General features: G+C 35.7%; 1 protein-coding gene across 3 annotated transcripts in view; it reads left to right on the top strand.

Moving 5' to 3' along the window:
* SEPTIN7 (septin 7) overlaps window positions 1-26614 on the top strand; it is a 122289-nt gene that overhangs the window by 53989 nt on the left and 41686 nt on the right. For all 3 annotated transcript variants that reach the window (XM_087860908.1, XM_087860907.1, XM_045792873.2), the window contains one exon: window positions 16355-16461. In XM_087860908.1, the coding sequence (XP_087717034.1) occupies window positions 16355-16461 (107 nt within the window). The remainder of the gene's footprint in view (window positions 1-16354; window positions 16462-26614) is intronic.

The following is a 26614-nucleotide window of genomic DNA, read 5'->3' as shown; positions in this document are numbered from 1 at the left end:
ATTATGTTTAATTTGATATGCAAAGAAGCATAAAAATTCAAGTATCTTGCTTGCTGTAATCATGCTATAAAGGTAAGATTCTCATCCAGCAAGCCAAAAGTTAAATGCTGCACTAATAACCACTATAATATTGCTTCTACTAGTTGTCCAAAACAAAATCCTGTAAGTCATCTTAAGAGTTTTCTGTCTCGATAATGCTAAGTGAAATAAGTCAAGCAGAGAAAGACAACTATCTTATGATTTCTCTCATCTATGGAACATAAGAACTAGAATGATCAGTAGGGGAAGAAAGGGATAAAGAAAGGGGGGTAATCAGAAGGGGGAATGAAACATGAGAGACTATGGACTATGAGAAACAAACTGAGGGCTACAGAGGGGAGGGGGGTGGGGGAATGGGATAGGCCGGTGATGGGTAGTAAGGAGGGCACATATTGCATGGTGCACTGGGTGTTATACACAACTAATGAATCATCGAGCCTTACATCGAAAACCGGGGATGTACTGTATGGTGACTAACATAATATAATAAAAAATCATTATAAAAAAAAAAAAGAGTTTTCTGTCTCACTTTTCCTTTCCCCCCAATTAAGCCCTAAATATGTTTTAAATTCTTTTTTTTTTTTTTTTTTAAGCCTTCCTCTCTTAGTATGCAGGCCAGTGGTTCTCTACCATTGGCTGTAGAGCAGAATCACTTATGGTTCCCAAGCCTTGGCCCTGGAGACTGATTTAGTAGCTGTGAGGCTGAAAACCAGACATGGTATTTTATCCAAATAAATTGCATTGATCCAGACTTCTGTTTTCTATGAGTTCTTCCTTTTCTGTACCTTTCTTTATTTTGCTAGTTTTTACTTATCCTTCAAGGTCTAGCTTTGTTGTCACTTCTTTATGGAAACCTTCTTTAACTCCCATCTGTTTTAGAAGTTACTCTTTGTTTTCTTCCATCTTAAATATAGCTAAATATAAAGCTTATAGCATCTGCTTACTTGTCTGTCTCCCCTACTAGTCTGTAAGTTCACTGAAACTTGGAGTTCTGTCTTATTTTTGCCCCTTTAATCCCTTGTGCCTGATAATATAGTTTATGATTAATAAGTATTCACAGAATTATATTTCATACAAAGCAGTATGTAATATTTCGCATTGCTTTCTGAGGATATTTTGTAGTCAGAATTTGACACCATTGGGGCACCTGTGTGGCTCAGTCGGTTAAGTGTCTGCCTTTGACTTGGGTCATGATCTCGGGGTTCTGGGATTGAGCCTGGCAACAGGCCCCAGGGCCCCAGCTCACTGCTCAGCGGGCAGTCTCCTTCTCCCTCTCCCTCTGCTGTACTCTCTCGCGTGCGCGCACTCTCCCTGTCTCTCTCTCAAGTAAATAAGTAAAATCTTAAAAAAAAAAAAGAGTTCGACATTGGTTTCAGTTTTCAGTATGATCTTGAAGTCTTTATCAGGGCAAGTAAAAGAAAAAGAAGAAATCATTATTAGTCAAATGGTTATGGATTTCTTGTCTACATGGGACCCTACTTGTGAATTATTGATTGTGATCTTATGCATGATGAGAATGTTTAAATATCTGAGAGCAAAATGGTAACTTACCTTGTTTTTCGATGACTAAAAATTAACTTGTTAGAATTTTATTTCTCTGTAATTTTACCTATTTTGCAGTATGCTTTTTGGTTTCATAATGAGGAAAATACATGTTTGTTTTAGAAAGATTTAAGATAGAAAATATTGGTATAAGGGAAAGAAAGTCTGAGTCCAAAACACAGCTCTGAGGTTCCCTTCTAGGTCACCAATGAGAGTATCCCCTCCTTTCTTTAAGAAGTTGTTGGGATTAAAGCCTCCATACCATTTAGTCTTCCTTTGTCACAGTGTTGGGTTCTCTCCTATATTCCCCTGTAGGTTCTCATCCCTTTCTCAGGTACCCCACCAACCTTTCTACTCATTTATCTAGATCTCCCATTGTATGTTCAACACATTAGCTCATACTAAATTCTTAACTGCTTCTTAGTACATTCCTTCTACCTCCTTTCCCTGAAAGAAACTGGAATCTTGAAGGACTTTTCTCCTACAGTTTGTAACTTTTTCTGGGGGAACTTTATTCCTTCACCTCCTGAGTTAGGGTTGGAGGGAGATGGTCTTTTAGTTACCTTCTTTATCCTGTTCCATTGCGGTCCTGAAAATTAGAAAGAAATAGAAATCATTTTAGTACAGAGTAACTCATTCTAAATATTAAATATCAAATTCTAAACTTTAGGGAGAAGTAATTAAGGTCTCCTTCCTTTGATTTGGCTCTTCTAATTAAGTTTGAGTTTGAGGGAAGAAATATTCTGATCTTCTTATTTCCTTGATTCCAAGATATAGTTTATGAAACTACAATCAGATTTGATTTGGGGGAGGTAAGAAATAATACAGTAAAACCCCCAAAACTAGAACTGATAAATGAATTCAGTTATGTCACAGGATACAAAATCTATATACAGAAATCTTTTGCATTGCTATACACTAATAAGCAGCAGAAAGTGAAATTAAGAAAACAGTCCCATTTATAGTAGCAGCAAAAATAATAAAATATTTAGGAAAAAACTTAACCAAAGAGGTGAAAGACCTGTACTCTAGAAACTAGGAAACACTGATGAAAGAAATTCAAGACAACTCAAAGAAATGGAAAGACATTCCATGCTTGTGGGTTGGCAAAACAAATATGGTTAAAATGTCTGTACTGCCCAAAGCAATCTACAGATTGAATGCAATCTCTATCAAAATGCCAACAGCATTTTTCATAGAACTAGAACAAAAAATCCTGAAATTTGTGTGGAAGTGCAAAAGACCTCAAATAGTGAAAACAGTCTTGAAAAAGAAAAACAAAACTGGAGGTATCCTAAGTCCATATTTCAAGTTATATTACAAAGTGGTAGTAATTAAAACTGTATGGTACTGGCATAAAAATAGACACATAGATCAATAGAATAGAACAGAAAGCCCAGAAATAAACCTACAATTATATGTCAATTAATCTTCAACAAAGGAGGAATGAATATACAATGGAAAAAAGTCTCTTCAACAAATGGTGTTGGGAAAACTGGACAACAACATGCAAAAGAATGAAACTGGATCATTTTCTTTCTCCATGCACAAAAGTAAACTCAAAATGGATTAAAGACCTAAGTGTGAGACCTGAAGCCATAAAAATCCTAGAAGAGAGCACAGGCAAGAATCTCTGACATTGGTTGTAGCAACATTTTCCTAGGTATGTCTCCTGAGGCAAGGGAAGCAAAAGCAAGAATGAACTATTGGGACTACATTAAAATAAAATGTTTCTGAACAGCAAAGGAAACAGTCAGTAAAACTAAAAGGCAAACCTGAATGGGAGAAGATATTTGCAAATGACATATTTGTTAAAGGGTTAGTATCTAAAATATTTAAAGAACTGATAGAACTCAGTACCAAAAAACAAATAATCTAATTAAAATGGGCAGAAGACATGAACAGACATTTCTCTGAAGAAGGCACCCAAATGGCCAACAGGCACATGAAAAGATGCTTATCACTCATCATCAGGGAAATATAAGTCAAAACCACAATGAGATGCCATCACTTCATACCTGTCAGAATGGCTAAAATCAAAAACACAAGAAACAACAACTATTGAAGATGTGGAGAAAAAGGAATCCTCATGCACTGTTGTAGGAATGTAGACTGGTGCCGCCACTGTGAAAACAGTATGGAGGTTCCTCAAAAAGTTAAAAACAGAACTACTCTATGAGTAATCGCACATTGGGTGTTTGCTCAAAAAATACAAAACCGTTAATTCAAAGGGATACATGCGCCCTTATGTTCATAGCAGCATTATTAGCTATGAAAGCAGCCCAAGTATCCATTAATAGATGAATGGATAGAGAAGAATGGATAAAGTGTGTGTATATATATACTCATATATATATAAAAGTGTATATACACATATTCATATGTGTGTATATATAAAAGTGTATATATGTGTATATATTCTTTATATACTAATATTCCATTTCTTTATATTCTTTATATTCTATTATGTAGAATATATATATTCTTTATATTCCAGTATTCCATTATAATTATTATACAATTATATTTTTATATAATGGGATATTATTCAGCCATAAAAAAGAAAGAAACCCTGCTGTTTGCAACAACATGGCTAGAGCTAGAAAGTATAATGCTAAGTGAAGTAAGTCAGAGAAAGATACATACCATATGATCTCACTCACATGTGGGATTTAAGAAACAAGTGAGCAGAGGGAAAAAAGACAAATCAAGAAATAGACTGTTAACTATAGAGAACAAACTGATGGTACCAGAGGGGCGGTGGGTTGGGGGTTAGGGGAAATAGGGGATGGGGACTAAAGAATACACTTAACATGAAAAAAATAAAATGATTAAAAAATAAAAAGATACTGAAAAAATTTTGACTGTGAGAGATGTTCATTTTTAGAAACGATGGGGGAAATGTGTATTTCTGAATTAAAGAAATTGAGCAGTTCATGAAGAAAAATTTTACTTTGCCTAAACGTTTAGAAATAAGTCTAAATAACTTAGAAATGACTACAAGCATAATTGTGGAGATGAGAGCTAGAGAAAAAGCAGTTACATGTAAGCATTGTTAAACTGGATTCTGAAATTCTTTTCCTTGGCCAAATGATACTCTATATTTATAATTTCTTGTGTTTACTTTGACAGAGATCACCCAGTTACTATAGTTATGGTTTACATTGTAAATAAGTCTAAAAGAATATAAAATACACAGAATAAGTTGTCAAGTAGGAAATTTATTTCCTTTTAAATTGGAGGTTAGCTACTTCTGTCCATATACTCACTAATAATTTACTCTGACGTTTTTTAAGCCTCTGTAACTTTTGGTAAGGTGTCCTGAAATGTTCATCTTGATGAAGCCCAGAAATAAGCTATCTCTTGTTGTTGTAACCAACCTTCGGGAACATCACATATGAATTGAATCTGAAAGCTTTAATCTCAATGTGAGTTATCTAGGAATGGATGGAAGTTAATTTATTTAGATACCTCTTGCCTGGCATGTCAAAAACTGACCAAAGCTAAGTTTTCATTCAGAGTATGTAAGCTACTACTTCATGTAATGAATGATGGGAGTTTCAATGAAGATAGAGAAAAAAATTCACTGTGGGGAAAACATTGTTAAGTGAAAGTATAGTTAGGTGTTTTCTGATTTTTTAGTGAGTATAAAAAAGCAGACAGCACTTTGAAGTTTTATAATAGTATAAGATTCCCAAATACGAAATTTACGGCCACCTCCTTTTAAACTTAGATGAGGAAATTGATCAAATTCCTTTCCAAGGTAATTATGATAATAAGATCAAAGTGGGAAGTAAGGAGCCTAAAATAGAAATGCTAACAATTATGGAAGTTTGACAGTTGGTTTTAGTTGGCATTTATAAAACAGTTTTAAATTTGATTTTTTGGGTGTGTGATCATGTTTTAAAGATAGCCATTTTTGAGGCAATTAGTTTTATTGACAAATCATGTTTGTGAGGAAGAGGGGTAAAACCTTGATTTGGACTAATTGGACAGGAAGTTTTCTGAATTTAAAACCTGAGTATTACTATATGGAAAAAAATGTATACTAGGTGCTAATTTTTATTTCTTTTAGTGCTCACTACTCAATAAGTAGTGTTCTCTTCATTTGGCTGGTAAGCATACTGAGCCAAGAGATTGCATACAATGGTAAAGGTTGCACATCCATTAAGTGGAAAAGTTAGGATTTTTTAACCTGTAAATTTCTAAAGTTTTTTGAGGTTTATCCTAATTTAAACTCTAGGGAACTTTCTGAACCCTAATCGGTAGGTAAAAATGTTTGGAATTTAATACTACTTTTCTGTGAATATGTTTGTAAATTTCTTTCCCGCCAGCTTTATTCTTTGAACTTGGAAGAAAGAAGGTTGGGTGGACTTTAGTCTAAGTTATAATACTAAAATGCTACATTACCTAGGCAGATCACTTAACATCCCTGGGATCCTTTTCCCTAATGGTAAATAACTACCTCAAAAGATTGTTTGGCAGGTACAATGACAAAGTCTGTCCTAAGGAAAGGTAATGTAAACTGAGTAGAGGGAAATTGGGATATTAACTCATTTAGCTACACATTCAGATAAAACAGACCCCTTTTTTTCTCTGAGGGTCAGAGGACTCATTATTCTTATGCTTTCTTAGGCTTTCATATCCTTGGAGCCTTGCTATTCTTTTTTTATGTATATCCTACATTCTTTCTCTTTTTCCAAAACGTGTCCCACATCTCCACTCATTTCTTCAAAAAAATTTTTTTATTCAATCCTCTGTAATTTTCTCCCTCTGTGTTCATAATTTAAAGTCAGTTCACCCAAAGGATCTCATATTCAGTATCATGCAATTCTTCATGAATCTCATAGATGAGTTTCTCATATATACATTTTTCTTCAGAGTTAATTGCTATAACTTTCTGGAGAAAGTGTCTGTTTATCAAAATTGAAAGTATACATATTCTTTGGATCCAGAGTCTAATTTCTGAGAGTTCATGTGGCAAATGGAAATAACTGTATACAAAGATATAATATGCAAATTAACAGTACATAAAGATATATACATTCTTGGTTTTTTAAATAGCATTATTTGTAGGAGCAAAAAATAGAAAACAGGTGCATTAAAAGGAAGGGATGAGTAAATTATGTCTATAGTGTAAAGTATTAGATACCTACCTATTAAGAATAAGGTAGCTCTGTGTTTTCATTGAAAAGGATGGCCGTGATATGTTACCTTTTCAAAAAAAGGAAATTCCAGTATAAAATGCATGTGAGTCAATTTTTATTTCTGTGTGTATATATAATCCCTTCATATATATATTTGTATTTTTATATGTGAAAGAGAAAGCATGGAAGTATACATTTTGAACTGATAACAGATTATTTTGAGAATTAAAGGAATTATTTGGAAGGTATTTAAGGAAAAATTACCTTTACTTTTTATTATTGAATTATACAAACATCAGGGCTTATAAAATTAAATAGTTGAACTATAAAATAGATGAAAAAGAATATATATACAAATACACATATGTATTTTGATATTAAAAACTTTAAACATGGAAGTAGAGCTTCAGCAATTATTAACTCATACCATTTACCCCATTCTTGTTACTGTTAGTGGCATTAAGTTCTTTCACACTGTTGTGCAGCTGTCACCACTATTGATCTCTAGAGTTTTTTCATCAGCCCAAACTGAAACTCCACACCCATTAAGTAATAACTCTCCATTCTCCCTAGTCCCTGGTAACTGGTATTCTTCTTTCTGTCTCTATGAATTTGACTTTTCTAGGTACCTCATATAAATGGAGTCATATGATAGTTATCCTTTTGTGTCTCATTCATTTCACTTACTGTAATGTGTTCAGGGTTCATCCATGTTGTAGTATATATCAGAATTTCTTTTTCAAAGGTGAATAATATTTCAGTGTATGTATATACTGTACTTTGTTTATCTACTTGTCTGTTGATGAGCATGTGGGTTGTTTACACCTTTTGTTTTGTCCCTTGCATCTGTTGATGAGCATTTGGGTTGTTTCCACCTTTTGATTATTGTGAATAATCCTACTGTGCACATTGGTATGCAAATATCTGTTCAGTTCTCTGCTTTCAGTTCTTCTGCATATATACCAGAAATCGAATTGTTGGATCATATGGTAATCCTCTGTTTAAATATTTGAGGGATTGTCATACCATTTTCCACATTGGCTGTACCATTTAACATTCCCATCAGAATGCCGTTGGGCTTCAATTTGTACATCCTCACCAGTATTTTTTGTTTTGTTTTGTTTTTTGCTAATAGCCATTCTAATGGATTTGAAGTGATATCATTGTGGTTTTGATTTGCATTTTCCTGATGACTAGTGATGTTGAGCATCTTTTTTTTTTAAGATTTTATTTATTTGAGAGAGAGAGAATGAGCAAGGGGGAGGGGCAGAAGGGAGGGCGAAGGAGACTCCCCACTGAGCAGGGAGCCCAAAGCGGGGCTTGATCCCAGGACCCTGAGATCATGACCTGAGCCAAAGGCAGACGCTTAACTATCTGAGCCACCCAGTTGCCCATCTTGAGCATCTATTAATGTGTTTATTGGCTATTTGTGTATTGTCTCTGGAGAAATGTCTAGTCAAGACCTTTGCCCATATTTAAATTGGGTTGTTTGGTTTTTTTGTTTTTGAATTGTAGGAGTCTTTTACATGCTGTGGATATTAATCCCTTATTATGTTTATGATACACAGATACCTCCTGTGGTTTGTCTGATAGTGCCCTTCGATGCACAGAGATTTTAATTTTGATGGTCAGTTTGTTTAATTTCTTTTGTTGCCATCATGATTCAAGGAAAGGTTCAAGAAATCATTGCCAAATCCAGTGTCCTAAAACTTTCCCCTTGTGTTTTCAGAGTTTTATAGTTTTACCTTTGATCCAGTTTGAGTTAAATTTTGTTATGATATGAGGGATGGATCCTACTTGATTCTTCTGCACGTGGATATTCACTTTAACCAGCATCACTTGTTGCAAAGACTGTCCTCTGCCCATTGAATGGTTTTGGCACCCTTGTCAAAAATCATTTTAGCATTTATATGAAGGTTTATTTCTGGACTATTCTATTTCACTGTTTTATATGTCTGTCTTTATACTACCACCGCACTGTTTTGACTACTGTATCTTTTTAGTAAGTTTTGAAATCAGCAAGTGAGTCCTCCAACTTTCTTTTTAAAGACTGTTTTGGCTGTTTGGGTCCCTTAAGGTTCTGTATGATCTTTAGGATTTTTTTTCTATTACTGCAAAAAAAAAAAAAGTTGTTGGGATTTTGGTAGGGAGTGAGTTCAAACTGTAGATTGCTTTAGGTAGTATTGACATTATAGCAGTATTAAGCCTTCCACCCCATGAAAACTGATGTCTTTCCATTTATTTAGGTCTTTTAAAATTTCTTTCAGTGATGCTTTGTAGTTCCAGTGTACAAGTCATTAGCCTCCTTGGTTAAGTTTATTAATAACTACTTTATTCTTATTCATACTACTGTAAGTAGTATTGTTTTCTTAATTTCCTTTTGGGATTGTTCATTGTTAATGTAGGAAATGCTAATGATTTTTTTGTATTGATCTTTTTTTATCCTGCAATTTTGCTGAATTCATTTATTAGCTCTAACAGTATTTTTGTGGAATCTTTAGGGTTTTCTACCTATAAGATTGTATCATCTGTGAACAGAGATAATTTTACTTCTTCCTTTCCCATTTGGGTGTTTTGTATTTCTTTGCCTTGCCAAATTGCTCTGACTACTGTGTTGAACGGAAGAGGTGAAGATGGATGTCTTTGTCTTATTCCTGATGTCAGAGGAAAAGCCTTCAATCTTTTACTATTGACTATGATGTTAGTAGTGGGCTCTTTATATATGGTCTTTATTATAGTGAGGTAGTTTCCTTCTTACTATAGTTTATAGAATTTTTTTTATGATAGGGTGTTGAATTTTGTCAGAGGCATTTGTGCATCACTGGAGATGATCATGTGTTTTTTCCCTCTTCATTAGGTATTGATTTTTGAATGTTGAACCATCCTTGCATTCCAGGAGTAAGTCCCACTTTGTCATGGTGTATAATTCTTCTAATGTTTGCTGTTGAATCATGGTTTTTTTTTTTTTAAGATTTTATTTATACTATATCAAAAACTAATGATGTACTGTATGGTGACTAACATAACATAATAAATAAATAATAAATAAAAATAAAGTTTTTATTTATTTATTTGACACAGAGGGGGAGAGAGAGCGAGCACAAGCAGGGGGAGCAGCAGGCAAAGGGAGAGGGAGAAGCAGGCTCCCTGCTGAGCAGGGCGCCCGACATGGGGCTTGATTCCAGGACCCTGGGATCATGACCTGAGCTGAAGGCAGAAGCTTAACCAACTGAGCCACCCAGGTGTCCGAATTATGTTTGTTAATACCTTTTGAGGATATTTGCATCAGTATTCGTCAGGGATATTAGATTATAATTTTCTTGTGGTTTTGTCTGGCTTTAGTATCAGGGTAATGCTGACCTAATAGAATGAGTTCGTAAATGTTCTCTTTTCAGTTTCTTGGAAGAGTTTAAGGAGGATTGGTGTTCATTCTGATATAAATGTATGGTATGGTTCACTGATCATGCCATCTAGGTCTAGGGCTTTTCTTTTTTGAGGTGGTTTTTCACTACTGTTTCAGTCTCTACTAGTTTTAGGTCTGTTCAGATTTTCTATTTCTTAATGGTTCAGTCTTAGTAGGTTGTATATATCTAGGAATTTGTCCAGTTCCTCTAGGTTATCCAATTTACTGGCATACCATTATTTATAGTACTCAAATGATGCTTTTTATTTTTGTAAAATTGGGAGTAATAGCCACACTTCCTTTTCTGATTTTAGTAATTTGAGTCTTCTTTCTTTTATTTTTAATCAGTCTAGCTAAAGCTTTGTTAGTTTTGTTAATCTCTAAGAAATAACTTGTAGGTTTGAGATTTTTCTGTTCTTTATTTGATTTGATTTATTTGGTTGTTGATTTCAGATCTTCATATTTATGTAAGTATTTACAGTTATAAATTTCTCTCATAGCACTGATTTTTCTATATCCCATAAGTTTAGGAATGTTGTTTTTTTGTTGTTTCATAGTATTTTCTAATTTTCCTTATGATTGCTATTTTGATGTATTAGTTATTTAAGAGTTGTTTAATTTTCACCCAAATTGTTAATTTTCCATTTTCCTTCTGTTTTTGATTTCAAGTTTCATTCTATTATGATGGGCAAAGATACTTTTTATGATTGCAGTCTTTTTTTTTTTTTAAAGATTTTATTTATATATTTGACAGAGAGAGAGACAGCCAGCGAGAGAGGGAACACAAGCAGGGGGAGTGGGAGAGGAAGAAGCAGGCTCATAGTGGAGGAGCCTGATGTGGGGCTCGATCCCACAACACCAGGATCATGCCCTGAGCCGAAGGCGGACGCTTAACCACTGTGCCACCCAGGCACCCCTGATTGCAGTCTTTTTAAACTTATTATGACTTGTTTGTTTTATGGTCAGTTTTGGAACATGCTTCATGTGCACTTAAGAAAAATGCGTTCCAATGTTGGATGTAGTGTTTTGTCTGTTTTTCAAGTCCATCTGTTTTAAGTGTTGTTCAAGTCCTCTTGTTTACCTTCTGTCTGGTTCTTCTATCCATTATTGAAAGTGGAGTATTGAAGTCTCCAACTATTATTGTAAACTGTCTATTTTCCCTCTCAGTTCTGTCAGTTTGCTTCATATATTTTGGAGCTTTGGTGTTCGGTGTACATATGTTTATAATTCTAATGTCCACTTCATAAATTTACCCTTTTATCAATATATAATATCCTTCTTTTTTTCTTGTAGCAGGTTTTGACTTAAGTCTGTTTTGTCTGATAATAGTATAGCCACCTCACCTTTTTTTGGTTATTACTTGCATGGAATATATTTTCTATCCTTTTACTTTCAACCTGTGTGTGTCTTCCAGGTAGCATACAGTTTGATCATGTCTTTTTAGTAGTTCTGGCAGTCTGCCTTTGGGGAGTTTAATCTACCTACATGTAAAGTAATTACTGATAATGAAGAGCTTACTAATGTCATTTTATTATTTTCTATATGTCTTAAGCTTTTGTATACTCATTTACTCCTTTACTACCTTCTTTTGTGTTCAGTTGATTTTTTTGTAGTGTCACATTTTGATTCCCTTTCTCCTTTCCTTTTTTTGTATATTCTTTAGATATTTTCTTTGTGGTTACAGAGATTGCATATAACATCCTAAGTTATAGTAATCTAATTTGAATTTATACCAACCTAACTTTTAATTGCATACATAAACTACTCATAGTCTCTCCCCCACTTTTTATTATTGATGTCACAAACTGTCTTTAAACATTTTGTACTCATTAACATAGATTTATAATTATTTGTTATTCATTTGTCTTTTAAATCTCACAGAAAATGTAAGGTGGAGTTAACAAACCAAAATTAACAATAATACTGGTTTGTATTACAATAATACTGGTGTGTTCATTATTTATCTTTACTGGAGATCTTTATATCTTCACATGGCTTTGAGTTACTGTCTAGGGTCCTTTCCTTTCTACCTGAAGTAATCCCTTCAGCATTCCTTATAGAGCATGTATAGCGATAATGAATCTCCTTAGTTTTTATCTGGGAAAATTTTAATTTCTATTTGAGTTTCCAAGCACAGTTTTGCCAGTTACAGAATTTTCATTTGACAGTTGTATCATCACACTGCTCTCAGGCCTCCCAAGTTTTCTACTGAGAAATTAGCTGAAATCTTATCGAGGATTCCTTCTATGTGTTATGTTGCTTCTCTCTTGCTGCTTTCAAAATTCTCTCTTTTCTTTGTCTTTCATCACTTTGTGTCTTGGTGTGGAGTCACCGTGGGTTTATCCTGCTAGGAGTTGAGATTCTTGGATTTTAGTTTTATGTCTTTCATCAAATTTGGAAAAAAAAATTTCTTTTTCCCTTCAATAATCTCTTTGATCCTTTATCATTCTTCTTTTTCTGAAACTCCCATAATGTATATACTGGTCCAGTTGCTGGTGTCCCACAAATCTCTTAGGCTGTGTTTACTTTACTTCATTCTTTTTTCTTTCTGATCCTTAGACTCAGTAATTTTAAATGTCCTGTCCTCAAGTTTATGGATTCTTTCTTCAGCCTGCTTAGTTCTGCTGTTGAACCTCTTTAGCAAATTTCTCAGTTCAGTTGTATTTTTCATCTCTGGAATTTTGTGTGGTTCCTTTTTACAATTTCTTGATATTCTTGTTGTAGTACATCGTATCCCTGATTTCCAGTACTTCTTTGTCCTTTTTTTCCTTTAGCTCTTCGAATATATTTAAGATAGGTATTTTAGGGGCGCCTGGGTAGCGCAGTCGTTGGTCGTCTGCCTTCGGCTCAGGGCGTGATCCCGGCGTTATGGGATCGAGCCCCACATCAGGCTCCTCCACTGGAAGCCTGCTTCTTCCTCTCCCACTCCCCCTGCTTGTGTTCCCTCTCTTGCTGGCTGTCTCTGTCAAATAAATAAATAAAATCTTAAAAAAAAAAAAAAAAGGTATTTTTAAGTCCTCATCCAAATCCAGTATTTGTGCAGCTTCAGGGGTGGTTTCTGAGAATTTGTTTGTTCCTTTCTATGGGCTTTGTTTTTCTGTTTCTTTGCATGTCTTGTGATTTTATTGTTAAAAAATGTGCATTTGGAAAAACAGTCACCTTCCTCATCTTTGCAGATTGCCAAGTGTCAGGGCAGTCATCTGATGATTAGCTGGGTATGTTCTGAGTCTAGAGATCAGCCTGCAGTGAAAGTTTGGCCTGGTACTGTATGTGAATTTCTCAGTTCCCCTTGTGTACATGGCTGCTTTTGAATGTCTTGATTCTCCAAAGGGTCTCACTCTAACTTCTCGTTAGGGCCTTAAGTATCTACTATATCTATCCACCCAAAATTTTCTGCTCCAGGCATTCATGGGTTTATAGTCCCCCTTCAGCCTTCACCATTGGTGTCCAGTGCTTCTTCCACCTAAAATCCCAGTTAGACAAGACAGACCAGTCCTTCTGGCAGACCCTAGAGAAGTTAGAATGTTTTAAGTAAAGTCAGCCCTATTCTGTCTGGTTTGAGGGAGGAATGTAGAACTGGGCTGCTATTTCCTTGAGTCCCAGACATACTATATAGAGAATAGGGCAAGAACAAATGAAAATGACCTGATCTTTGTTGTTCATGGCATTTTCTTGACTGGGCATTTGTTTGGTTGCTGTAAATCTTTGACTTTTTCCAGAGCTTCTAAAAGGTTAATTCAGCCAGTTTCTAGTTGTTTTTGATGTTTCTGTGAGGGCCTGGAACTTCTTAGTCTGTCATTTTGCTGATGTCACTCAAGAATGCTTTTTAAATTATAAAAATAAAGTTAGCGAATGAAATTTAGAGCATACAGAAATGTAGGAAGCTAAGAAAAAAAAATCTTACAATTCTACTCTGTAGTAACCACTATTAACGTTTTGATGTGTTGTCTTTCAGGCTTTTTTTCCCTTTCATCATGCCTTATATTTTGTCCTGCTTTCTCTTGTTCTTCTACCTACCACCAAAAAAAATAAATAAATAAAATAAAAAATTTAAGTTAAATGAATAAAATAAGGTCTCTAAACATACTTTTAGTTAATACAGTGTTAATTTTTGAATTTAGTGTACTTTTGCATTTGGCATCCCAGAATATTTTTACAAGTACTCAAATTTTTCATTTATGCTTCTAAGTGAAAACAAAGACACCTTTTTCTTTTCTTTATTTCTCCCTTTTTTCTTCTTCTTCTTCTTCTTCTTCTTCTTCTTCTTCTTCTTCTTCTTTTTTTAATAGAACACAGGTCAAATTTATTAGATTTGTCCACAGTCAGCAGTGGTGATCTCACTGGTCTTCCCATTCCTGGACCCAAATCACTCCATGGCTTCCATGGTATTCATGCCCTCTTTCACTTGGCCAAAGACCAAATGCTTGCCATTCAACCACTCTGCGTTAACAGTGTGGATGAAAAACTGGAAAGCGTTTGTGTTGGGTCCAGCATTTGCCATGGACAAGACACCAGACCCTGTGCTTCAGGATGAAATTCTTACCATCAAATTTCTCCCCATAGGCGCCTGGGTGGCAGAGCAGTTGGGCGTCTGCCTTCAGCTCAGGGCGTGATCCCGGCATTGTGGGATCGAGCCCCACATCGGGCTCCTCCGCTGTGAGCCTGCTTCTTCCTCTCCCACTCCCCCTGCTTGTGTTCCCTCTCTCGCTGTCTGTCTCTATCTCTGTCGAATAAATAAATAAAAAATCTTTAAAAAAAAAAAATTTCTCCCCGTAGATGGACTTAATGCCAGTGCCATATGGTGTATGAAGTTACCACCCTGGCACATAAATCCTGAAATAATCCTGTGAAAGCAGGAACCTTGAGAACCAAATCCTTTCTCCCTAGTGCTCAGGCCATGAAAGTTCTCTACTGTCTTTGGCACTTTGTCTGTGAACAGCCTGGAGGAGATGCAGCCCACAGCAATGTTGAAGAACATGGTGGGGTTGACCGTGGCTAGACAGCGGGGGGGCTCTAGGGCAGCGACATTTGCAAGGCCTAGATATTTCTGATTATCCCCACAGTCTTGGGTTTTATTCTAGTCTTTACTTCTTTTTTCAGTATATAAGGGTTAAGAAAGAAGTAGGTATGAAGAACCTATAATTTATTTTCCTTTGTCTTAGAAATTTCTGGAATTTTTACATCTAGAAAAAGGTGGCATGCCCTCATTCAGAGGGGTAAGCCCTGATAACCTAGTGTGGATCTTAACTTTCTTGAGAGCCAATATAAAAAGAAAGAACTCAGCCTACACAGAAACAGTAATGTTAATATTGTGACATCAGTTATCGAGGCTAAAGGTGCCTATTAAACCAACTGAACTATTAACAATAACTAGATTCTTTAATCTTGTGCTATATTAATTGATAATTGTAGTATGATTTTTAAATTATTTAGCCTTGTATTATGTATATCTTGAAGCTATTTATATTTTGGTAAAAATTATATATTTGGTATGTTGTACTAAATTTGACATAGAGGGTTTAAAGAAGAGTATGTGAATCTTAGTGGTAATTGTGTCCTACGTTCTTCCATTCCTACCTCTTACCTCAGTCAGAAGCACTATAAAAAGTAATTACCTATGATTTTGGGGGGGGTGGTTTATGGAAAAGTACCCTTAATACTTAAGCTGATTGATACATGGGTGAGTAAATTGCAAATACTTTTTTTGTGGTTCACTTTTATACTAAGACGCATTGTGATTAATTTTTCTTTTGTTATCAGCAGATTTCTCCTTTTTATAGTTGTATGATTTCTTTTTTTGGTCATTCATTAATTATTGACTATAATAAATGTTTATACCTAACTTCTTTTATTTTTTATTTCACGGAAGTAGCAATATATAATCTAAACTTGGGTGTTTCTTTCATAACTAACTTTGGTCTCTAGGAATACATTACTGTTAAAAATGGAGACTATTGTATTAGATACATTACTTTTAAAAAGCACAGAGTGTAGAATTACAAAGCTAAAAAGATTCCTTGGAAGCATGAGTCTAATTTTATAAGAAAGTGAGGACAAAGAACTTACTCTAATAGGGAGTCTTTATAGTATGTTTTCTAATGTCACTTCTTTGTTCCATCAAGAATTACTTGTATAAAGCAAGTTTGATTATAGTATTGGTTGAATATTTAAGGTTGGTAAAGTGGCCAACTTTAACACATATTTCCTCCCCCATTTCTTTTAGGTGAATCTGGACTCGGGAAGTCAACATTAATCAACTCATTATTCCTCACAGATTTGTATTCTCCAGAGTATCCAGGTCCATCCCATAGAATAAAAAAGACTGTACAGGTATGTACATTAGTATTGTTAATTGATGATAAGCTGGAGTAATGTTAATACACACAAAACACATGCTATAACTTTTATTATGCTTCCCTAGAGATAGGTTTTATATTTGGCCTCATCCAATGGAAAATGGTAAACATGATTGATGATTAAAAAGAGGAAGGGTGAGCACAGGTAATCAGAGGCATTATCTTGACTAGAACCTTCTAAATTTGTCCCTAGGACCCTCTTTGAGATTATACCGTGATGTAGTAAATAATACCCCTAGAGTTACGCTGTGCAACATGGTAACTACTTGCCATATTTAGCTATTAAGTTTGAATAAGTTAAAAGCAAATAAAATGTAAAATTTAGTTTCTCAGTTACACCAGTCACATTTCAAGTGCTCAATAGACATATGTGGCAAGTGGCTACCATTTTGGGTAGTATAGATGTATTTCCACTGTTGAAGAATGTGCTAATGAACAGTGTAGAGAAAACATGATTTGCAGAAAAACCATTATTATTTAAATACAGTGTTCTATATTACTCAGTGGCATAGTCCCATATGATGAATGGCAATTGCAATTCGTTAAGGCTCTCAAGCTATGTGTAGTATAATTTAGTACTTCTCAGTCTTTAATGTGTGTTCAGATCAGCTTGTTAAATTTAGTTAACTGTTTTAGTTAGTTTAGTCTGAGATGGGCTGAGATTCTGCATTTCTGAAAAATTTTAGGTGACGCTGATGCTGCTGATCCATAGACCACACTTGACAGAATGCTCTAGACTCCAGATCTGCACCGTTTAGTACAATAGTCAGTAGCCACATGTGCCTGTTGAGCTCTTAGAATGTGGATAGTCCAAATGGAGATGTTATGCGAATATAAAATACATCTTAGATTTTGACAATTTAGTATGTAAAAAAGAATATAAAGAATCTTATTACTAATTTTTTATATTGATACACTTTGCAGTGATAATATTTTGGTTACATTGCATTAAATCAAATACATAAATTTCACCTGTTATTACTTTTTAAAGTGGCAACTGAAAAGTTTTAAATTACTTATGTGGCTCACATTACATTTTTGTTAGACAGCACTCCTCTAAACTATTAATTGAAAAAGTTGTTAGTGGATTGATGCAGTAGTAATACATAGCACATAAGCAGAGAGGAAGGGAGTGAATAGTTCTCGCTGGAGCAGGCTTTATTCAGGCTGGACGTGGTTTTGAAGGATTGGTAGTGATTATGCCAGTGCACAAGGTAGGACGGTCTGGAAATTCTGGGCAGAAACTCATACATATCAAACTCTAAGGTGCAGTTTAGTAATTAGATTCTTAAGAAGTAATTCTGTCAAGTGAATATTTTGTTTCTTTTTTTAAAAAAGTTTTTTTTTGTTCTAGGAATTTTTTTGTATCCTTCATAGAGCTTGAAATTTCAAATTACTTGCAAAAATGTACAGTACATTGCTTATTTATTTGGTGGTCAGTTTTGGATATTCTAACCCTAAGCAAGAAGAGGAACTTTCAATTTTTTAATTTGGGTATTTAAATTCAAGATAAGTAAACTATGTACGTAGAAATGATAAAGAAACCCCACAGTATAGATTCCTAAGTTCAAGAATATTTAGTCTAGGGGCACCTGGGTGACTCAGTTCGTTAAGCATCTACATTCAGCTCAGGTCACGATCCTGGAGTCCCAGGATCGAGCCCCGCCTCAGACTCCCTGTTCAGCGGGGAGTCTGCTTCTCCCTCTGCCCCTCACCCCACTCGTGCTCTCTTTCTCTCTCTCAAATAAATAAAATATTTTTTTAAAAAAGAATAGTCTAAAATATGTTAGATCTTAATGGTCATGTACCTGCTGGTAGTGCTCTTGGTAATTACTGCTGGTGAGAAAATTTTCTGAGCCCTCTTTGTAGTTCTAGCATATAGCGTAAGGCCAGGCTTGCATTAGTAAGTCACTAGCATCTTCCAGGTACTATTCCAAGCAGTTTACATGCATTAACTTATTTAATTCTTACAACAACTTTATGAGGTAAGTGGTATTATTACTGCCATTTTACATATGTGGAAATAGAGGTACGGACATGGTCATATCCCTGAGATCACGTAGTTAGAGTGACAGAACTGGATACAAATCAGCAGTCTGGTTTAGTGTGTATTCTATCAAATTATGCTGTCTCTATACTGTTGATAATACATGTTAGTTTCATAGGTTAACCGGTTCTTAATAGGTGGATTAGCTTTCTTTTACTACATCTCCCTTTTTAATAATGTTTCATCCAGTAGCTTTTTGGTTTTGTTTTGTTTTTTTTTTTTCACCTTTTCTTTTAAAAATCTTACATAGGGAGATACTTTCCCAACTAGGCAATTTAGACAAAATGAGGGCAAAATGATATGATCAGTGAAGTCATCTCTTCATCATAATTATTAATATGTGAAAGTAGTTTAAATAACATAAAAAATGCCTCTATAAGCAATAAGGGGCTGATTCATCTTTTGTTAGCTAGTAAGGGATACTTATAGGAAGGGATTTTTTTTGTTTTACTTTTTAAATCTCAGTACATACATGGTGTTTACTGTTGCTTGTTAGGTTTGAATTTGCAATCTGGACTCAAGGGTAAGGACTTCCCTTTAAATATTAAGCTTGAAATTCCAATAAACTGCTGAGTGGGTGATGAAAGCCAATTAACTCATGAAAATTTTGTACCTTACCATGTTTTATTTTACTTTGCTTAATAAAGACAAAAGAACAATATTCTAGCTTTGTTGATTCATCCATGCAGTGATTTTTGCCAGTGTCTATAAACACATGAAAGTATCAGCACTTGCAATTTCAGGAATTCAACATATAGAAATCTAACTTGTCATACTCTATAGCAAAGGATTTGCTCAAATAATGAGAGATTGCTTGTAATGTAGTTATAATTGTGTGTATTCTGTCATGGTCCACAGATTGTAAAAAGGATATTAAATAGGATTCATTATCATATTGTTGTCAGTGATTCTCCATATTGTGAGACTGAATATTTTTCCTTTTTCTTATCTTTTCAATTTTATACAGTGACCATGCTTTTATAATTTTTTAAAAAAATGCCTTTCAGAAAAGAAAATATAAACACCAAAAGATAAAAAGTATTTATGAGGAATAAGAGTCATATTAAGAATTGATTCTAGGTCAATTCAACAAAAATCTGCCCCCGAAAAGTCCTTATACCAAAAATAAATTTGCCAAACAAATCAACAAATTTATTAAAAATACTGATAGACTGTACGGTACTGTCTACCCTAAACCAGTTGCTCAGACCAAAAAACTTGGAGCCATTCTTAACTCCTTCTTTCTCTCTAAATCCACATGCAGTCCATCAACAAATCCTGTTACTTCTACTTTCACAATATATCCAGAATCCTACTTTCTTGTACCGGTCATATCCAGGGCTCTATCATCTCTCTGCCTAGATTATTACAATAACCTCCTAATTTGCCTCTCTGACATGATCCTTGGCCACCATCCCAATCTTTTTAACAAAGCAGTGAGAGTCGTCTTTTACAGTCTCAGAACAAGGCCAAAGTCCTTATAATATCTAGGAGACCCTATAAGATTTGCCCTCACCCCTCTGTGTAACCTATCTCCTACACTTTTCCGCTTTTGGCTTATTCTGCTCTGGCTAAACCAACATCCTTGCTGTTCTTTGAACAGGTCAGTCCTACCTCAGGGCCCTTACACTTCTTGTTTTTCTACCTCCAGTGTTCTTCCCTGAGATTTCCTCATGGCTTCCTCCCTAATTTTCACCAATTCTCTGCTTAAAAGTTAATTTCTCGGTGAGGCCTTGCCTGGCCACCTTATAAACTTCTTCCTGGCTCTAATTTGTAAGCTCTGTGAAGGTAGGAACTTCATTTTATTCACTGATTAAACTCAGTTCTTAGAAGTGCATCTGTTACATATTAGCATCCAGTATTTGTTGAATGATTGAACGAACGGTTTTAAAAATATATAAGACTTTGTGTTTAGTTGGAATATTTTAAAATTTGATGATCTTTGAAGTTTTGTTAATCTTTTTTTCTTCGTCTGTGAAGTTTTGTAAATCACTATTTAGAATAAGTGAAATTTTAAATTTGAGAATTTTTGAAGCTTTGACTTTTGACAGCTTTTTTAAAAGTCTTACTATTTTTTATTTTTTTCTTGAGCAAAATTTTTTTAATATAATTTTTTAAATATGTAGCTTTATACTAAAAGGGCACAAATTTTAGCATGAAGTTTGATGAACTTTTGTATATATCTCCAAGTAATTACCACCCAGATTAAGATACTGTAGTACATTTCTAGCACCCTGGAAAGTTTCCTTGTGCCTCCTCTCAGTCAGTATTACACCCAACTCCAAATATAAATAGCTTTCTGACTTCTGTCTCCATAGATTAATTTTGCCTTTCTTGAACTTCATTTGGATATATACTCTTTTGTGTCTGATTTCTTTCACTGAAGATTATGTCTGTGGTATTTGTGTTGTGTAGCTATAGTTCTTTTTCATTGTTGTATAATACTCCATTTTATGATTGTTTCATAAATTCTATTGTGGATAAGCATTTGGGTTTTCATTTTTTTACCAATATGAATATTTTTATACATTCTTTTAGTGGACCTGGACACTCATGTTTGTTGTATGTCTGTCACATTAAGTATAAAGGTATTTTATTGTTTCAGTTAATTTTCTTTGATTTCTTATGAGTTTGAACATGTCTTTTATACTCACTAACTATTCAGATTTCATTGAAGTACTTTGATCATCTTAATATTCCCTCTTTTTCTCCTTGATTTGGAGGAGTTCCTTATCTAGATAATTGTCCCTTACATTTCAGACACCAAAGGTAATTTCTCTCATGTTAAAGATGATGGGAGAGGCTCTCAGGTTTTTTTTTTTTTTTTTTTTTTTAAGATTTTATTTATTTATGTGACAGAGAGACAGCCAGGGAGAGAGGGAACACAGCAGGGGAGTGGGAGAGGAAGAAGCAGCCTCCCAGCAGAGGAGCCCAATGTGGGACATGACCTCATAACGCCGGGATCAAGCCCTGAGCGGAAGGCAGACGCTCAACAACTGCACTACCCAGGCGCCCCATGAGGCTCTCAGTTTTTTAGAATTGTTTTTACATTTGCTTGTGTCCTAAATAATCCTGTCTAAATTCACTCGACCTTCTTTTAAGGTAGCATTTCAGTAGTGTTCTCTTCTATTGTGACTATCTTCCCAACTCTCCCTTTTTTTTAAAATAAAGGAGTAACTAGGGCTTGAGAGTATCTCTAGTATGATTTTTAGGACAAAGGCCTGTGAATCATTATTTTTTTTTAATTAATGATTTTTTATTATATTATGTTAGTCACCATACAGTACATCCCCGGTTTCCGATGTGAAGCTCGATGATTCATTAGTTGCGTATAACACCCAGTGCACCATGCAATACGTGCCCTCCTTACTACCCATCACCAGCCTATCCCATTCCCCCACCTCCCTCCCCTCTGAAGCCCTCAGTTTGTTTCTCAGAGTCCATAGTCTCTCATGCTTCATTCCCCCTTCTAATCACCCCCCTTCTTTATCCCTTTCTTCCCCTACCGATCTTCCTAGTTCTTATATTCCATAGATGAGAGAAATCATATGATAGTTGTCTTTCTCTGCTTGACTTATTTCACTTAGCATTATCTCCTCCAGTGCCGTCCATGTTGCAGCAAATGTTGAGAATTCGTTCTTTCTGATAGCTGAGTAATACTCCATTATATATATATATGGACCACAACTTCTTAATCCAGTCATCTGTTGAAGGGCATCTCGGCTCCTTCCACGATTTAGCTATTGTGGACATTGCTGCTATGAATATTGGGGTGCATATGGCCCTTCTCTTCACTACGTCTGTATCTTTGGGGTAAACACCCAGTAGTGCAATGGCTGGGTCATAGGGTAGCTCAATTTTTAACTTTTTAAGGGACTTCCACACTGTTTTCCAGAGTGGCTGTACCAACTTGCATTCCCACCAACAATGTAGGAGGGATCCCCTTTCTCCACATTCTCTCCAACAATTGTTGTTTCTTGTCTTGTCTATTTTTGCCATTCTAACTGGCGTAAGGTGGTATCTCAGTGTGGTTTTGATTTGAATTTCCCTGATGGCTAATGATTTTGAACATTTTTTCATGTGTCTGTTAGCCATTTGTATGTCTTCATTGGAAGTGTCTGTTCATATCTTCTGCCCGTTTTTTGATTTATTTGTTTCTCGTGTATTGAGTTTGAGAAGTTCTTTGTAGATCTTGGGTACCAGTCCTTTATCTGTAGTGTCATTCGCAAATATATTCTCCCATTCCGTGGGCTTCCTCTTTGTTTTTTTGACTGTTTCCTTGGCTGTGCAGAAGCTTTTTATCTTGATGAAGTCCCATAAGTTCATTTTATCTTCTGTTTCTCTTGCCTTTGGGGATGTGTCATGAAAAAGGTTGCTTTGGCCGATGTCATAGAGGTTGCTGCCTATGTTCTCCTCTAGAATTTTGATGGATTCCTGTCTCACATCGAGGTCTTTCATCCATTTGGAGTTTATTTTTGTGTATGGTGTGAGAGAGTGGTCAAGTTTCATTCTTTTGCATGTAGCTGTCCAATTTTCCCAGCACCATTTATTGAAGAAACTTTTTCCCACCAGATGTTTTTTCCTGCTTTATCAAATATTAGTTGCCCAAAGAGCCGAGGGTCCATTTCTGGGTTCTCTATTCTGTTCCATTGGTCTGTGTGTCTGTTTTTGTGCCAGTACCATGCTGTCTTTGTGATCACAGCTTTGTAGTACAGCTCGAAATCCGGCATTGTGATGCCCTCAGCTTTGTTTTTCCTTTTCAACAGTTCCTTGGAGATTCGGGGCCTTTTTTGTTTCCATACAAATTTAAGGACTATTTGTTCCAGTTCTTTGAAAAATGTCCTCGGTACTTTGATCGGGATAGCATTGAAAGTGTAGATTGCTCTGGGTAGCATGGACATTTTAACTATGTTAATTCTTCTGATCCATGAGCATGGAATATTTTTCCATCTTTTTGTGTCTTCCTCAATGTCTTTCAAAAGTGATTTATAATTTCTAGAATAAAGGTCCTTTACGTCTGTGGTTAAGTTAATTCCAAGGTAACGTATGGTTTTTGGTGCTATTGTAAATGGGATGGATTCCCTAATTTCTCTTTCATCAGTCTCGTTATTCGTGTATAGAAATGCAACTGATTTCTGAGTATTGATTTTGTATCCCGCCACATTACTGAATTGCTCTATAACTTCTCATAGTTTGGGGGTGGATTCTTTTGGGTTTTCCATATAGAGTATCATGTCATCTGCGAAGAGAGACATTTTGACTTCTTCTCTGCCGATTTGGATACCTTTGATCCCTTTTTGTCGTCTGATTGCTGTTGCAAGGACTTCTAGTACTATGTTGAATAATAGTGGCGAGAGTGGGCATCCTTGTCGTGTTCCTGATCTTAAGGGAAAGGCTTCCAGCTTTTCCCCATTGAGAATAATATTTGCTGTAGGCTTTTCATAGATGGCTTTTATGAGATTGAGAAGTGTACCCTCTGTTCCTACACTCTGAAGGGTTTTAATCAGGAAAGGATGCTGTATTTTGTCAAATGCTTTTTCTGCATCAATTGAGAGGATCATATGGTTCCTCAGTCTTTTCTTGTTGATATGATGTATCACGCTGATCAATTTGCGAATGTTGAACCATGCTTCCATCCTAGGTATGAATCCCACTTGGTCATGATGGATAATCCTTTTAATGTACTGTTGGATTCTATTAGCAAGGATCTTGTTGAGGATTTTGGCATCCATATTCATTAGGGAAATTGGTCTGTAATTCTTTTTGATGGGGTCTTTGCCTGGTTTGGGGATCAAGGTAATATTGGCCTCATAGAATGAGTTTGGTAGCTTTCCTTCTGTTTCTATTTTTTGAAATAGCTTTAGGAGAATAGGTCTTATTTCTTCTTTGAATGCTTGGTAGAATTCCCCAGGAAAACCATCCGGTCCTGGAGTTTTGTTATTTGGAAGGTTGTTTATCACTGACTCAATCTCTTCATAATTAATTGGCCTCTTTAAGAAATCAGTTTCTTCCTGTTTCAGTCTTGGTAGTTTATAGGTTTCCAGGAAGGCCTCCATCTCTTCCAGATTGCTTAGTTTTTTGGCATATAGCTGTTGATAATAGTTTCTAATAATCCTTCCAATTTCATTGGTGTTGGTCATGACCTCTCCTTTTTCATTCATAATTTTAATAATTTGGGTCCTTTCTCTTTTCTCTTGGATAAGTCTTGCCAGTGGTCTGTCAATTTTATTGATTCTCTCAAAGAACCAGCTTCTAGTCCTGTTGATTTGCTCTACTGTGCTTCTGGTTTTAATTCATTGATTTCTGCTCTCATCTTGGTCAACTGCTTCCTTGTGAGTGGATTAGGCCTGTCCCTCTGTTGCCGTTCCAGCTTCTTGAGGTGAGAATATAAAAACTGCATTTTAGATTTTTCTATTCTTTTGAGTGAGGCTTGGATGGCTATGTATTTCCTCCTTAGGACTGCCTTTGCAGTATCCCATAGGTTTTGGACCGTTGTGTTTTCATTCTCGTTGGTCTGCATAAATTGTTTAAGTTGATTTTTGATTTCCTGGTTTATCGAGTCATTCCTGAGCAGGATGGTTCTTAGTCTCCAAGTGTTTGAGTTTCTTCCAAACTTTTCCTTGTGGTTGAGTTCCAATTTCAGAGCGTTGTGGTCTGAGAATATGCAGGGGATAATTTCAATCTTTTGGTATCTGTTGAGACCTGTTTTGTGTCCCAGAACATGGTCTATTCTTGAGAATGTTCCATGGGCATTAGAATAGAATGAGTATTCTTTGGTTCTGGGGTGTAGTGTTCTATATATATCTATGAGGTCCAACTCGTCGAATATGGCATTCAAAGCCTTTGATTCTTTGCTTAGTCTTTGCCAGGGTGTTCTGTCTATTTCTGATAGTGGGGTGTTGAGGTCCCCTACTATTAATGTATTTTTATCTATATGTCTCTTTATTCTGGTTAAGAGTTGGTTTGTGTATCTTGCTGCTCCCTTGTTGGAGGCATATATATTTATAATTGTCATATCTACTTGTTGAATACTTCCCTTAAGAATAATATAGTGCCCTTCTGCATCTCTAACTATATTCTCTAATTTAAAATCCAATCTATCTGATATGAGAATTGCTACCCCAGCTTTCTTTTGAGGTCCATTTGCGTGAAAGATGGTACTCCATCCCCTTACTCTCAGTCTGAATGCATCTTTGGGTTCGAAATGAGTCTCTTGTAGACAGCAAATGGATGGGTCATTTCTTTTTATCCAATCTGCAACCCTGTGGCGTTTATGGGAGCGTTTAAACCATTTACATTGACACTCAGAACTGAGAGATAGAATTTTAATGATGCCATGGCATGATGCCATGTTGCCAGTAAAGTCTTTGTTTGTATCGGTTGTGACTTTCTGTTCTGTAGCACTCTTGGGGCCTTTTTACCTTTATAGAACCCCCCTTAATATCTCCTGTAGGGCTGGTTTCGTGGTTACGAAATTGGTTAATGACTGGCGATTCTGGAAGGTCTTTATTTCTCCATCAATTCTGAATGACAGCCTTGCTGGATAAAGGATCCTTGACTGCATGTTTTTCTCTGAAAGAGCTTTAAGAATGCCCCCCCAACCCTTTCTCTCATTCCAGGTCTGTGTAGACAGGTCTGACTTAATTCTGATGCCTTTGCCTTGGTACGTGAGAAATTTCTTTGCCCTGGCCGCTTTCAATACTGTATCCTTGGATCTAATATTTGCGAAATGCGGTATGACGTGACGTGGCGTAGGTTTGTCGTGGTTGAGCTTGGGAGGGGTCCTCTCTGCCTCTTGGACACAAATGTTTGTTTCCCTTGTTAGATTAGGGAAGTTTTCAGCTACAATTTGTTCAAATATCTCTTCTAGACCTCCGTTTTTCTCCACCCCCTCGGGGATGCCGATGATTCTGACATTGGATCGTTTCATTGAGTCAGTAATCTCCCGTAACCTACATTCATGGGCCTGGATTTTTTTAAGACCAGCTTCTGTTTTCGTTTTTTCCTCTATTAACCCATCCTCCAATTCACTAACCCGTTCCTCTGCTTCGGTGACCCTGGCCGTCAGAGCCTCTAGTTT

This window comes from Ursus americanus, chromosome 3 (genome assembly GCF_024610735.1).
Source record: "Ursus americanus isolate L20-20 chromosome 3, mUrsAme1.1.p, whole genome shotgun sequence".
Taxonomy (NCBI): domain Eukaryota; kingdom Metazoa; phylum Chordata; class Mammalia; order Carnivora; family Ursidae; genus Ursus; species Ursus americanus.
Note: the sequence above shows the minus strand (reverse complement) of the source record. Positions and strands in the feature narration are given on the sequence as shown.